General features: G+C 36.0%; 1 protein-coding gene across 16 annotated transcripts in view; it reads left to right on the forward strand.

The window, feature by feature from the left end:
• CSPP1 (centrosome and spindle pole associated protein 1) overlaps positions 1-15,640 on the forward strand; it is a 60,239-nt gene that overhangs the window by 18,595 nt on the left and 26,004 nt on the right. For 10 of the 16 annotated variants that reach the window (XM_085052974.1, XM_085052973.1, XM_085052978.1 and 7 more), the window contains 10 exons: positions 101-546; positions 4,672-4,773; positions 5,391-5,473; positions 7,256-7,349; positions 8,313-8,370; positions 11,995-12,185; positions 13,084-13,202; positions 13,978-14,056; positions 14,397-14,517; positions 15,451-15,586. In XM_085052974.1, the coding sequence (XP_084909100.1) occupies positions 101-546; positions 4,672-4,773; positions 5,391-5,473; positions 7,256-7,349; positions 8,313-8,370; positions 11,995-12,185; positions 13,084-13,202; positions 13,978-14,056; positions 14,397-14,517; positions 15,451-15,586 (1,429 nt within the window). The remainder of the gene's footprint in view (positions 1-100; positions 547-4,671; positions 4,774-5,390; positions 5,474-7,255; positions 7,350-8,312; positions 8,371-11,994; positions 12,186-13,083; positions 13,203-13,977; positions 14,057-14,396; positions 14,518-15,450; positions 15,587-15,640) is intronic. The other 6 variants (XM_085052980.1, XM_085052983.1, XM_085052984.1 and 3 more) reach the window with 6 other exon arrangements.

The raw sequence follows: 15,640 nt of genomic DNA on the forward strand, positions 1-15,640 counted from the left end.
TTCTCTTTGTTTAGGGTTTATTTGAAGAAATACAAAACTAAAGTTTTACTTAATGTGATTTGTTTATATTCAGCTCTTTCAATATTTTTCTATTAAACAGAATGAGATGCACAGGAATAAAACACCTATTGCTGTTACCAGGCTCCAGCCACAACTACATACAGAAGTACAGCCCTGTAATACAAGTGCAGAACCTCCCAAGAAGGATGCCTTTACTTCTACAGAGGGTTGTGAAGAGCTGCTAAATAAGAGATGGCTGGAGGAAGACAGGTACCACAGGTTAGACAATGAAGTTCAGTTAAGAAGTCGACTACTAAATAAAAGACCTGATGAAGATTTGGATGTTCCCAATCGAAGACATCGTATATTTGCTAGCCCATCTGTAATTCCTACTAGGAAACATCACAGACTTGATGAAGATGGTGATTTTGGTAGGAGGTACTACAGAGAGGACTATGATCCTGATACAAATGCAGAAATGGACCCTAGATTTAGATATGAAAGCACCTATGACAGAAAATCTCCCCTGGGTTCTTACGCTGAAAGGTATTCTTAATTCCATTTGCTCCTTTATATCTGTAGTGCTTGTTGGCAGCCATGGTTTGCTCTCTTTAAATATTAGAAAAGATCCCCATGTGAAAGCAGGTTTGTTATACTTACTGTTGTACTTACAAAAAGGAACTTTGCAATAATTTACAGAAAAAGTGTTGAAAAATTGGGCCAGTACCTAAGACTATATATCATATATTAAGAAGCATTTTATATGTTATAGCAAACCAAGGATACTAGAGAAATTGCCCCAGAAGCAGCAGTCCACAGTTCATTTTTATGAAGAGTGGTTTGCCTGAAAACCTGTTAATATTTGAGAGCAAACCCCTGCACTAGGATTCCAATGTTGCCTCTCTTTCCTTTGTCTGTGATAGTTAACTATTACAGACTTAGCAAGTCAATTTTCAGTTCAGATTCCAAAACTGGTTTGAGCTTCAAATTTTGGTACATATGACTATGTGTATAAAATGTAAGTCTATTTTTTTAAAAAAAGCCTCTTTTTTACTCTGTGTCTTGCTAAATGACAGACTTTAAACATCTGTGTAGTTGAACCAAATCCTGATGGTTTTAATAGGTGCTAATCTCTGTAATAGCTACACAGGTTGAATAAACATTTATGAAAGCCCAAACCAAACAAAAGAGTGTCTTACATAAATCATTCAGGAGGAAAACTGATATTATGTACTGTTCAGTATTAAATAGTCTTTACTCTGTTAACTGATACATGAGTTTGGTTACTTTGACATCAGTTGTTAATCTTTCCCTTCTAGCTTACTCATTTAAAAGGAAAAAATATAGCCTTCCTATTCATTCAGGGTTTGGCATTCTGGCCACCTTCAGTTATTCCATTGCAAGACCTGGTTGCTTTCAAAATGGGTTGTGGTGTGAAACAATACCACACATGAAACTGATTTGTTTATACAGCTAAATAAAGCAGTAAAGTTTATTATAAATAATTTTCAAATTATACTTCATAAGTGTTCATTTGTTCCCTTTCCAGGTCTTGGGAACATAAGTGTTGTAAATATTTTTATTTGTGTTAAGCCTGTTGCCAGGATTATTTTCCTGCAACTTCTTCAATGAAGGAGCCACCAGTGTCCTTCCTTTGTAAGGCAAAGAACACTTTCTTTTTAACACTTCCTTTTTTTTCTAGCATTAACACTTCTAGGAAAAACAAAGACAAATTGTACCAATCTGAACAGTGTTAAATGTTACAATTATGTTTTGTTGTTAGTTGCTGGTGGATGGGTTAAATGATCTTTTGAGTCACTGTTTACAGGGGTAATTTTCTGGATAGTACTGCAAATCAGTAACTGGGGGGAGGAGAAGTGCTTTTCTACTATAGAAGCATTTTTTGAATGCAGTGAACTCATATTTCTCTTCTAGTTTCAAATGACAATAGAGTTAGAATAATTTTTCTCCAAAAATAGCTCTTGATATTTTCTCTCAGACTTCAAAAAAAAGTAAGCAAAAAGGAATTATGTGTGTGGAAAAAATGAAATGTCTGGAAGCATCTGGGAGAGGCAGACTCTAAGAAATGGGTTATTATAAAGTTTCAGACTGTGTGTTCTGTTGTGCTTCTGAAAAGCATGTATTTATTCATACAGTGTTCCTGAAAACGACTAGCAAATGGAAACAGCGGTTAAATAGATGAGAGGAACAAGATTGCCTCTTTTGTGCTGAGATTCAGAGAAGAGAATGCAAAATTCAAAATTTGTTCCATTCTGTAGTGTATTATTGGTAGAAATGAGCAAAGGAAGTTTAAGGATAGAGTGGTCTTGTTCTATAGCTTTTCAGAAAGAAAAATATTAGCTTAACTTCGTGTCTAACAAAGACAACCAAAATATTTTTGAAACTAACAGCAATGTTTAATTTTCTGTGTAAATTCATAGCCAGAAGGATGTGTCCTCTTTTTGTTAGGTGGCTCTTTGCCGCTGTCTAATGCAGTTGGACACAGAGTCTAATATTTAAATGAAAGTAACCATTTGATAATGTTTGAGGGTTTACTTTGTTTCTCAAAGAATTGATACAGAATTATATACATAAAATATCAGCAAGTATGGTGTTTGAACTACCAGTAGACATAATGTTGAATATTAGTATACTATTTTTTAGTTATTCCAGAAACCTGGATGGTGCTTATATAAATACCTGTGACTAATATATCACTAGGCTATTTGGAGAGACCTCTAAAAGTGCTTTAATATAAGTTTTCTTTTAAAAGAGAATAGAGATGAGAGTCTTATCTTTGCTGTTGGCCAATTTGGTGCATCTTCTTAAAATAAGCTGCTGGAGCATCACTTGAATTACCTGAACTTAATTTTGTACATTTTGTTTGGGTTTTTTTGTGTGTATTTTCAACTAATTAATTTAAATTGAAAATTAATTTTCAGTATTTCTTTATTAAATGTGTTTTTTTGTCTAGTACTTTCTTCTCCTTTGCAAGAGCTCCACTTAACCTCCTATGAACTACATTCAGTCTCTTCAAGGAGAAAGACATCTCTTAGTGGAGAGCTCACCTTCTGAAGAGTTAGCAGGTTTTTTTCTACATTTCAGGCAAAGTTGTCTTTTCCCAAACACATTTGATTCATGATTCATGGAAACTAAATTCAAAAGGGGGCATATTTTCATTTGCTCTACTAAAGTTCTTAGGTTTTTATGTGGGGTTTATTAGTTTGGAGAGGCAGATATTCAAAACAGGACTTTTCAGAAGGGTTTCTGTTTTGATGGCAGCACGAGGTCTGTGGCATATTTCAACAAACAGAAATGGTAATAGGGAAGTGAGAAGAATTGCAAAATGTTTTGATTCTTAGGAGTGGAATACTTTAGTCCATCCCCACGTCTCAGGTCTGTCCTGTAAACAGGAAAAAGCAGTTTCTTGATTGAATTGGGCCAACATGTCTGGGCCTGCTGTGCTAAGCTGACTGCTTTTTAAAAAAAGGTTGCCTTTTAAAGCCCAAGGTTTGTTTCTTTGCTTCCTTCCTGCATCCTTTCATTACGCTGGGGGCTTGGCTTTCTATTTCCTAACTGTTTCAGTCTTGCGTGACCAGCCTTGTAAGGAGCAGATTGATTGTTGTCATAAACATGATCTTGATCATGAAAAAAATCACATTATGCCAAGAGAGTAAACGTTCTTCTTTCATGTTCTTTTGGGTTGCTAAGATGCCAGATGAATGTTTAATAATCTGCTTGCATCCTTTTGCCTTTGATTATTGGCTTTTATTTAAATTAGAGATAGCCAGAGCTATGGTTGTTTTCACGTAAAATAATTTTTTCCCATGTTTACATAGTCTTTGGTGGTTTTCTTGTTTGCGTAATAGGAACTCCACAGTTCTGTCCAGCTCTGGAAAATATATAACTTTGTTGGCATTTGTTGGGTACTTTATTTTTCATTGAATACCATTTTTTGCGCTATTTTGTCATGATATCTTGAAGTCCTCATTAAAGAGTTGTTATTTTGCAAGTCAAGAAAAGCTTATAAATTCTACTATCCCAGATCTTTTCAGGAACAGTTCCCTTATGTCCACACAATATTTGGCATCTTTATAGTTACTTGAAGTTTCAGTCATATGATTTCACTTCTTATGTAGATGACTCAAATTTTAGCTCCTGAATTTTTATTCATGGTGTTGCCTGTCTTTTGTCTTGATCAAAAGTCACCTCACCATTTAAAATTCTATCAGATAAGTAGTGAAGTGTAGATTTTCATTAAAGAAGCTTTTCATATCTGAATTGGCTGTTTCACCAGAGTCACCCAATAGCTGTGTTCCAAAATCTGTTGAACACTTTGTTGGCTCCTGGGGATTAAGAGCAGCAAGATCTGTTTCAGTTAATGCAGTGTGAGTGTCAAAAGCTCTTTAGCTCTGAAGACTCTTAACCAGGCTCATTAGATAAAGGCTGCAGGAAATCAGGCTTGGGAATTCACACTCCAGGCAGAGAGCTGCCCTGACAGTGCTAACAAAGTGAGTTATTTCTAGAAAATTTGTGTGGTATTTTCAGAACTGGTTCTGCTGTCCAGTGTGCATTCAGGCAGCAGATCCATTTGCATGAAGTTGCTGAACCTTCCATTTCAGATTGGCTGTTCCTAGGCAAGCATAGCTGAATATTTTCTATTTCTTTAAGGCCTTATCTGAGTGGAATGGTAAGAGATGTACCTGCAGATTATGAAGATGAATTAAAGGAGAGAGCACATGTGTGGCCGATCTCAAGGACTGGAGATCCTAGGTGTGGTATTCTGTGTATTTTTCTGATAATTGCACTACAAAATCATGGTGAGGGGAAAATGTTGACTTGAAATCTCAAAACATTGTCTGAAATGCCTGCTAGTTTTTCCTGCAGCTAGAAAAACATATTTCCTTTGAAAATGGCCATTGAGGCTTGCATGCCAGTTTTCTTTTTAACAGAGCACCTATTCTCCAACTGATGACTTTTATTGAGTCAAATAGTGTGGAATCTTGTTTTAATAGTAGTTTTGAAATCCCTTTCCTTCCTCTTGTCTTGGTTTTGCACATCCTGAAGTGATCTAAGTGGGTGAGGCAGAAGCAGAACACTTGTAAATTTCCTACGTAAACTGTTGACTGGCACCATTCAGTCTGTCAACATGGTTGAAGTGCTCAACTGAGTCAGTTTTTCTGATGGCTTCAGAAACCACAGGCCAATGGGAATTGCGAGAAATGCCTTTTTGCCAGGCAGTTTCTTCTTTTGCTTGGGTTATTTCTTGGATTGTAGGAAAATTGTTTGTCATCAATGCGCCACTTAGTGATGTGAGTGTGTTGTGTTTCTCACAGACTGTGCAGGAAATTCTAGTTTGATCATTCCATTTTCTTTTTTGTTTTTGCCAGAAATCAGGTACAGATTAGTTCTTCCAGTAATGAACAGGCCAAGTCTGCAGTTGAAATGCGATATGCAACAGGCCTTGTTCTTGGTATGTATAAAAACCTAACTAATGACACTGAGTTAGATTTTCTTTGCACATATTATTTTTCTCTGTGAATAGTTAAAAACTAGAAAAATGAACTTTTCTTTTCCCTTGTGCTAGTTATCTCCAAGCCTGGTAAATAAGTATTATTTACATAGAGAAGCTAAAGCAAAGCACGTTCCTTTTCCCCCTTAAAGTAACAGGACCTACTAATTAATTTTGAAGAACCTAAGTTTCTTCCTAGATTTCATTAACATTTTAAGGCCCAGATATGTGATTAAATTTTTTTTAACAAAATGAAATATAGGAGAAATCTTAATGTCTGTATTGTTAAAGACACAGCTTTATAGTGAATTTTAATTGCAGAAATATGGAAAATGGTACTGTTCACAACCTTGGGCAAGAACAAATGATTCTGATCATCTTATTTTAACATAGCCATAAAATTTAGCAGGGACCAGAGTAATAGAGAGAGTATAATAGAGAGAAATACTGGTGAAGACATAGCATTCTTAGCTGAATTCAGAAAACTATAAGGCAAGAATAAAAGAACTGTAGTAATTCTTTGGGTAGGAGCTTTTGAAGTCAAGCTAGCTTTGAATTATGGAAAAATAGATTAATCGTTGTCATAATAATTTCTGCTATTTTTTCATTTGAATTTACCTGATCTTCAATGCTATAGGTGGCAGGTCAATTTTTTGGAACTGTTTAAAGGCAACATTAAACCAGTTGTAGTGGTCAGTCTCTGGTCTGCCCAGTCATCTCATTTGTAGTAACTTGAGGACACAGAGGTGTGAATTTGTACTCCTAGCAGTCCTGGTTCAAAGAGTATTGTTAACTATGTTGTGTAAAGATTAAGTAAATTAAATCTTTAAATTTTTGAAAATGAGAAGTGATTTCAGACTCCCCCAAACTCACAAACCATGAGGTTATCTTGCACATTTTGGTCACTTTGTAGCCTCTGCACAATAGTTAAATAAAAAAATCAGTCAGTCATTCATCAGGTTTTGTTGCTGTTGTTTATTTGGCTTTCATTTTAGTTTCTTTCCAGCTTCCTTCTCTTTATTATTCAGGTCTACTTCACCAGAACTCCACAGTCACTTTGTATACAGAGTATGTTAGGAGTATTTGTGTCGGATAGTTATACTATACAGAAAGTAGTGATGATATTTTAAAATAATAGAAGACCTTCATTCTTATTGTAGGGGAACCACCACAAATTGAAAGTTTTTTGTGTTCCTTAAAATGTGCATGAGCTGTTATCACCATTTCCTTTTGCATACATGCATCCATCATTACTTTGTTAGTTATTAGTAGTCATGGGGACCATCTTAAATGTGGAGCAATTTGCTTTCCTTCCCATGGGTTTGACTCCCTTCAGTTTTAATTTTCATTTTTATGCAGAGCAGTACCTCATAATTTTGGAGTGTATCTTCCTTAGGTGAACATTAGAGGCGGAAAAAACATTAAAGGTTAAAATTAAACTAAAAATCAACTTATTTTAGTTGCTGTTGTATCAAATAGCTTTGAAATTTTTAGCTTCCTGACTATACAAAACCAGGCAAATTAGGAAAATAGTAATGAAGATTTTGAGTAGATTTTGTCATCATACTCCAAACAAATTGTCTAATAAAACTAGATACCTATTTTTTTTAGTCAGTAAAGATTCAGTGTTCATATAGTCTGCTGTGTTTCAGTTTTTAAATTGACTGAAAGACAATGCCTTTGTCCAGTACCTTTTGTGTGTTTTGTGGAGCATTTACACAAATGTGTGGTCATTTCCATTAGGTGGTCACAACCAAGAACTTCTCCGAAGGAGAAAGGAGAAATACAGACAAGAACTAATGGAACAGATGGCTGAGCAACAGCGAAATAGGAGACGGTAATGGAAAGTTACTATATTTCTTTAAAGATAATGGCTGAAATTTAAAGGCATTTTATTAATTCAATGTGGTAAGAAGCAATTTCATAACTAAGGGATTCCAGGTATCTAGGTAATATTGCATTTAGTTAAACTCATTGTCATGAGAGCTTTAGTTTTTAATGAACATATTCACAAGCTTTCAGGTGAACAAAGAAAACCCAAGTATTTTTTTATTTTTAAAATGGATTTTTTTAGTTCCTCAAGGGTAAAGAAACTTTAGCTGAAGTTATCTTTTTTCACTGGTAGAGGAGTGCCTAACTAGTTGGCAAAGTAGAAAATTAATCTTGTTTTTGCCCTCCAATTTAGGAAAGTAACCTTTCATTTTTAAAGCTTTTGACCATCTGGCTTATGCAGAATAATAAAATATTAATTGTGTCCTTACATAGTAGTAGCTGCCTACTGAATAATAGTGTGGATACATAAAACCACACAGCAATATTAGGGAAGGGATAACGAATTAAATATCAGTTACTATTGATAGTTTCACTGTAACAAAAATTGTGCATGCAGAACAAGCCTGAGCCCAGAAATTACAAAACAGTATTTATTGCTGCACTTCTGAATAATTCATTTCAATGTGTTTAATATTAACTTCTTGAACATGAATAAAGACAATTTTTTAGGAAGGTCCTGAAAAGTTGTAGTAAAAAGTATTTTGATGGTTTGTCCTTTTATGATAGTTGGATTTTTACTAGGTGGAATAGGTGATAGCCAGATACTTCTTGAGAGTTCTGTTTATTTACAAACATTACACAATTTCCTTCCCTGACTCCAGAAGAAATCAACTAGAATAATTGTCTTCCATTACCCTGTATTTTCTGAGTTATTTTAACTAGAGCTATGAGTTTGTGCTTTGAAAGAATGAGTATAGTTGTTATTGCTTTCTGATTTGATCCTTTTTTTTAAAAAACAATAAAACAGTGAGAAGGAACTTGATCTCTTAGTTGCTGCTTCTGGAGCTCGAGACCCAGAAAAGAAGGTAAGAAACTTAGGATTTTCTTTTACCTCTGTAGCCTATTCTTTTTTTTTTTTTTTTTTTTTTACATGTACACTGTGGTTCTCAGTCACAAAACTCTTTAGAGATCCTGTAAAATGATCAATGTTGGGCTATTTTCTTTTTAATAGGTCATCAGTATAGAGCAAAATTGAAGGCTGATGAGGCTGTATTGTGGTTTAACCTGATCCTGCAGCCAAGCCCCATGAGCAGCCACTTGCTCACTTCCCCACCAGTGGGGATCAGAGAGAGGATAGGAAGGGTAAAAGCTGGAAAACTCATGAGTTGAGATGAAGACAGTTTACTAGGGAAAGCAAAAGCTGCATGCACCAGCAAAGCAAAACAAGGAATTAATTCAGTGCTTCCCATGGACAGGCAGGTGTTCAGCCATCACACATCTTGGGAAGGCAAACAACATCCCCTTCCTTCTTCTTCTCGGCACTTTATACACTGAGCACGATGTCAAATGGTCTAGAATATCCCTTTGGTCAGTTGGGGTCACCTGTCCCAGCTGTGTCTCCTCCCAGCATCCCAGGCCACCTCCAGCTTCCTCACCAGTGTGGCACCACAAAAAGCAGAAAAGGCCTTGGCTCTGTGTAAGCCCTGTTTAGCAATAACAAAAACATCTCTATATTGTCAACCCTGTGTTCAGCACAAATCCAAAACATAGCCCCATACCAGCCGCTGTGAAGAAAATTAATTCTTCCCCAGCCAAAAGCAGCACACACTGTTAGTCATTACACATGCTTTCAGCTTAGGAGGAAAATATTTTCTTGGAAGTTATTGAACATTTTCTTTTGCTGTGTCCAAGTGGAAATTTGTACAAACAGTGGGTATCATGGAAAGAATACTTAGTGTCCAGTGGTAGCCTCTTGCAGGCACACAGTAGTAACTTTTCTTTGGGAATGCAAAGTATGCTGCAGAAATCTTTTTCTCTTTCTCAATTAAAAAAAAAAAAAAGGTTGTTTTGCAGATGAGTTGATCTCATTATAGCAGTTTTTAATTTAAAATTTGTAAATTTTTAAAAATTATCCAATATACTGTTTAGGATTACAAGCGTTTTTATAGGATTTTGTAAAAAGCAAGATGTTTAGTATTGTGTTGTTTGTAAGACAATGCAGAGTTACTACTGTCTCCACTTCCTTAGTAAGGTGATGATTATGCTAAGAATTTTGATTAACATGTGTCAAGGTTGTCAGCACTAGTAACATTAGTAGGAGACTGACAGTCACAGAACTTGTATGATTTGCATGTATTTGCTATGTGTCCAAAGCCTCTGCAGATCAGGTATGGTGGAGATGTGCTATTTAAGATGTAGGGTGGTAACTTTCAAGCTAGACTGGTTATTAATTTAACTGGTTACTGGTTTAAATTATCAACAGTGCTCTTTTTGGGGAAGGTTACAACACAGAATGAAACTTGTGCCATTTCTGGAGGGTTCATAGAGGTAAAAGAAGGTCCTATTTGCTAGAAAATGAAGGTGAATGAATAGCTGTAAGATACTATTAGTCAGATCTTTGTGGGTCCCTTCCAACTCTGAATATTCTGTGAAACCATTTATTTCTTTCTGTGAAGCTTCTGAGACAGGAAACTGAGAATGCACAGAGACAAGTAATGAAGCTGAATCAAAATTCTTACTCCTGAATGGGAAAGGAGAACACCTCTCTGGTTTCATGTTCCTGCCCTCCCTGCTTCAAGTGTCTGTCATGCTTGTTTGGTCCTTGTTGCAAACTGATTCAGCTTAGTTATCTGGCAAAAGTCTGAATCTGTTTTGCTGCTTTGGTTGGCATAGAGAGGTCAGCTGGCTGATGAGAGATTCAGATGGTGAAAAGGAGAGGGTTGGAGTGTACAGCTGGGAGCAGGCAGGAAAGGAGGCAGAACTGAGCAGGGGATGCTGGCTCTTCTGGCTCAGCAGGCTGCAAGGTCAGTGTAAACAGTACTGTGTAATCAAAGCTGACTATGCAGAAGCATGCTGTGCTGCGGCACTCAATATACCATGCACATCTCAGTTAGAGTCTGAAAAGTGCCTCTTGTAGGAACAAAATTATATCTAGAGCAAGTACAGGGCATGCATAGTGTTTTAAAACCACTAATTTAGCTGAAAGCCGTCAATTAAGTTGAATTGCTACATTCATTAAGCATCAGTCACTGTTAGCTTTAAATTGCCTCTCAGGGAGAGATTCTAATTAGGTGGATTTCTTGATTAATTACAGGTTGGTTAAATAGCAATGCCTGATTAAGAATCTATAAATGTAGACTGTTGTATATGCTGCTTGTTTAAAGTGAAACAATCCCCAGGATGAACTGAGTACTGAAGAGGCATCTGAAATCAGCTGTAAAGCTGAAATCTGGGGCACTTTGGGAATGGTTCAGATTAAAGTTGTTAGTGAGAACGGCTGTTTTAAATGTTCTGCTGCTCAAGACACTGGATTTGAAAAGACAAAAACTCTGTAGACTGCTTTATAAAATTCAGTTGCTTTAGCTAGTATCTGTTACCTAATTCTGTATTCACATCTAGAAATTTGAAGTTAAATGTTATAAGCAAATATTCACATTTAGTAGATTGTGAGAATTTTTATCTAAACACTGTAGTCCATGATTGGTGAGTGCTAACTACCTTGTATATACTGTCTTGCAGCTAAGTGATGAGGAGGTAAAGATTTAATATTTTGTTGAAATATTTCCATATTGTGGGGTATAGGGTTTTCTGATAGATATTTTCTAATTACTTAGCTGGTTTCTGGTATTATTTTCTCCGAATGCATGTTAGTTGAAGAACTATGGTGTTAGGGGCAATAAATTCAGAACAAAATTTGTTTTACTTATACAATGTATGATTTGTTCCCATTCTATTATATTGCCTTATTTAAACAAACATTAAAATAGTTATGCAGAGCAGTTGCTGTAAGGGCTTTCTGGGTATGATAGGATAGTTCTGAAACTAACTGACTTGCATGCCTTCACCTTATTTGCATGTTGCCTTTGACTTTCTTCTGAGGCTGCCAATTATCAATAAACATTTGCTATTTCTCTTTTAAAAGGAACTCCCCCCAAAATTTTTAATTTTTGTGGTTGAAAAAATTAGATCAAAGGAATTTAAAAACTATATTAATGCTATTGCAAGGAAATGTTTATTGGAAAAAGTTTCAGTGTGTATTTGATTTTTAGTTTTTACTGATTATGAGCTATTTCAGTCTTGGGATGGAGGGGAGGGATTTCAGGAACTTTTCCTGTGTATAATATGAGAATACTGTCTCTGTAGAAAATTGGCAGCTGTAGTTAAATTGCACTACAGATAGCTGAGGAAATGTTCTTTTTTATGGACCTTAACTAGATTCATTATACTTCCTGAAAACCTGTGATAAGGTTGCTTTTCGTAAATCTGTGATAAACTTCCTAGATTTCCTTGTAGTACTGGATTCCTAGTACATCACTGGGAGGAAAAAATGCAGTTACTAGAAATTTAAATAGCTGGTTGGGGTCCAGCGAAGTGTTTAACCCATCATAAATGGAGGTTACGATTTCCTGGTTATTATTTCCTAGTAATAAGGTAACTGTTTTGTTTTGTTTTTCTCTCTCTTTTTCTCTTCTGTTTTTTTTTTCCTTCAGCCAAATAGATTGAAACAGTTTGGCTTCACAGCACGAGCTTTTGAAGAGAAAGTACCTCCTGAAAGGCCCAGGGTGGCTTTCCAAACTCCAATGCCTGCACGTTCAGCCTCTCCAGTGAATGAAGACTCTCAGAGTGATAAAGACTTCCAGAGGGGTCTAGTCAGCAGTCTTGGGGAAATAGCAGCTCCCAGGTGCTTCGTCATCATATTCATTTTGCATGATAAATAAGATTGTTGTTGAGCTTGTTATTACTGCTGAGGTAGAGCTCAGTGGTGCTGTTGATCCTTCTCCAAGGAGCTGCTGAAGGTAGAAATAATATTTTGACAATTAACAGAAAACTAACTGCTTTGCACTGGAGTAAATTCTTAATGTCAATTTCTTCACAGTTTATTTGAAAAAATCCATGGAGACTGTATTATCTCTGAAGACAGCTCTCTCTGAGTGGATGTTTGTGTAGGATAAGGATTGTGCTGTAGAAATTATGTCCATGCCTGTAATGTTGAATCCTGTTGTGAGGATGCTTGGGCACATGCCCAGCAGAATCCATGGTTTCAGAAGGCTGGTATGGCATGAGTTTGGCACCTGCTAATTGAGCAGTCTCCCAGGGCTGAGCTCAGGACTGCACTGTAGGCAAGGACAGCTTCCACTAGATGCTGTGATTGTGACTAAATTGTTCAGGGAGGGAAGGAGCTTCAGGAATGTGGCTTAAGCTGTGCTGTGCTACTCACTCTTAGACCAGTTCTTGCCTGGTTTCTTTACTGATGTAGCCAGGAAGTACCATTAACTGAGGCACTTAGAGAAGGTGTGCTTGTTTTGTGTTCTTGAGACCTCTGGAACAGTCTGGGTTCATATACAACTCCCTAAGGAAAAGTTAATTCCCTGCTGAGACCTGTTACATCTTGTTCCTGCATGGCACTAATGAGAGGTCTTCAGCTGAGCTACATCTAGAATTTTTCCATAATGAATTCTCTTTCTATCCCCGTCCCTGCTCCATTCTCTTTCCCTCCCTCTCCTTCTCTCCTTCCCCAGCTTCTGATGATATCTTTGCATTTGTACAGCAAATCAAGGAATTGTCTCTTTTCCTTTAAGGCTTGCACCGTTGCCACCACCTCCGCCACCAGTTTTGACAGACAACTATAAAACACCTTATGATGATGCTTATTACTTTTATGGGGCTCGGAATCCTTTGGATCCTGCTCTTGCATATTGTAAGTTGATGATTTTAGGTGGATTGGTTGTTAAGAGTGATTCAGATGACTGCTTTTAATCTAGTTAAATGATGAGTAATGTAGAACTTGTAACAGCAAATTAAACCTGTTTTTTAGATGTGCGCTGAATGAAAAGGGCTTTTTTCAATACTCTTTTCAAATGAAGTAATTTTCACCAGCAGTAAAAGAGGCTGTGTCTTCCAGAAATCTTGTTCATCACTTGGACAAGCTCTAGTCTCAGATACTTTGTCGTTACTCCTCCCAGATAATTTTCTTTATAATTCTGATAATAAAAACATTTTGTAAAATTGCTTAAATCACAATTAATTACATGTTTAGGTGTTGTTACAATTTCAGATATAATTTTAAATATTTTGAAGATATTTTTTAAAACATGAAATATATTAAAATAATGTATGAAGCAGTCTACCTTTATATTTTAACGACTTTTTTTTTGTATCCTTTGACTGCTTCATGATGATTTCGTGATTGAAACAATTGTGATGTGTGTAGGAAGGGACTAGATTGTGTGGTGTTTGTTTTTCTCTTTTTTTCTTCTCTTTGCTTTTTTAGAGGAAAAGTAGAAATATTTTAAAAAAATTATTGTGCTACCTTCATAGAAAAGGTAAAATATAGAAGCTAAGAATCCTGTTTGTAATCCTGCACTTACAGAGTCTGTTCACAGAGCAGTGAACTCTGTTCTTTTAAATAATGACAAATATTTATATATGAGCACTCAAAACTTAAAATGGGCGGGTTTTTTTTCACTGTGCAGATGGTACAGGTATGATGGGAATGCAACCCACACCTCATCTGGATCCTCCTTTAGGCCAAGCCCCAGTAGAGCAGTCTGTGTAAGTGTTACCTATATTTATATTCTTTGTGAGTATTTATCTGCATTTATATACTTTTTGTGTTGGGAATATTTTGCTGACAACAGATAGGCCTTTAAAATAAACATGTTAAAGACAACTCTTCAAACTTATAATTAAGGATTTCTGTCTGGACAATAAGGGAGTAATTCAGTGAACTGCTGTTTTCATCTGGATTTAGGAAGATGTTTGAGATTATAAACTGCCAGGCTGTGGTAAACAACATTTAATCTTAAACATTTCAGGAAGGGTTTCTTTTTTAAATTACCCCCCTGTGGACCCTGTGATGTTTTCCTGTTACATGTGTGATTTTTCAATTTAGAAACAGCATTGGACAGAGGAATACAGGAGACAGACAAAGAAGCATAGGAGTGTTTTCTGAAGAAAAAACAAAACCTTCCAAAGAGTCAACATTATCTTATCAACAAGAATTACAACAGCAGGTACTGAGGGATAAATTTTGACTCTTTGTTACTCTATTTTTTGACATATAATTGTAACTGTAGTACTCTTTAAGACCATTTTATTTAGCTTACTAGACCAGGCTGTGTGAAGCCCCATCCAGCCTGGCCTTGAACACTTCCAGGGATGGAGCATCCACAGCTTATCTGGGCAATCTGTTCCAGTACCTCACCACCCTCTCAGTGTTTTATCTAACTATATTTATCTAATGAAATGTTTATCTAATGCACATGAGAAATAAATTGAAGAAAAATACAGCAATACATTTCAACTACATAAATAGTTAATGTTTTAAAAACTTTGAGTAGATGGATGTTTAAACAGCTGTTCACTTTACAAATGCTACACTTATTAGGAGATTTAGTTGCATACATGATTTTGAAGAAAAAGAAGAACAAAACATATGAACATCCCTGTGTTATATACATAGATCGTAGTGTATTACTGCAGAAAACTATTTTATGAATGATTAATAGAATTGTGTAACATTCTGTTGAGGCATTTATTATTAGGAGTCAACTCCAGTCTAAGTTTTGGTTAAAATATGCCAGATTGAGAGAAGCAAGTGCAGTAATATTGTAGAACTTTGCCTTTTTAATTTCAGGCAGTATAAACATCTGTATGAAAGATCCAAAGATGTGGAACTTTTGATCTAGTGCAAATGTCAGATGTGAACATTTCTTGAAGTCTTGCAATGTGTATCTGTATGTTTCTCTGATTATGCACAACTGGACATGCATGTTTGGACAACAGAATTCAATGCACTGTCTACACTATAGACAGTGAACTGTTTGGATTTGTTTGATGTGGATGAAGGAAATAGATAATGAGAGCATTCCGTTTGCTCCATTAACTTTTTATTAAACTTCTAATTACTGTGATATTATTGTGGAGCTAACTTTGGTTGTTTTTAGATAAGAGAGAGAGAAGAGCGACGCAGACAAGAGCGAGAGGAGAAGGAGAAGTTAGAAGCAGAAATGAAGAATTACAACCCCTGGGGAAGGGGTGGTGGTGGTGCTCCTCTCAAAGATGCAGAAGGAAATCTGATAAGTATGTTTGTGAAAATTATGGATTAACTTTTCAAGACCGATGTTTTCTTCCTCT

This window comes from Lichenostomus cassidix, chromosome 2 (genome assembly GCF_008360975.1).
Source record: "Lichenostomus cassidix isolate B80296 chromosome 2, HeHo_3.0, whole genome shotgun sequence".
NCBI classification, from domain to species: Eukaryota; Metazoa; Chordata; class Aves; order Passeriformes; family Meliphagidae; genus Lichenostomus; species Lichenostomus cassidix.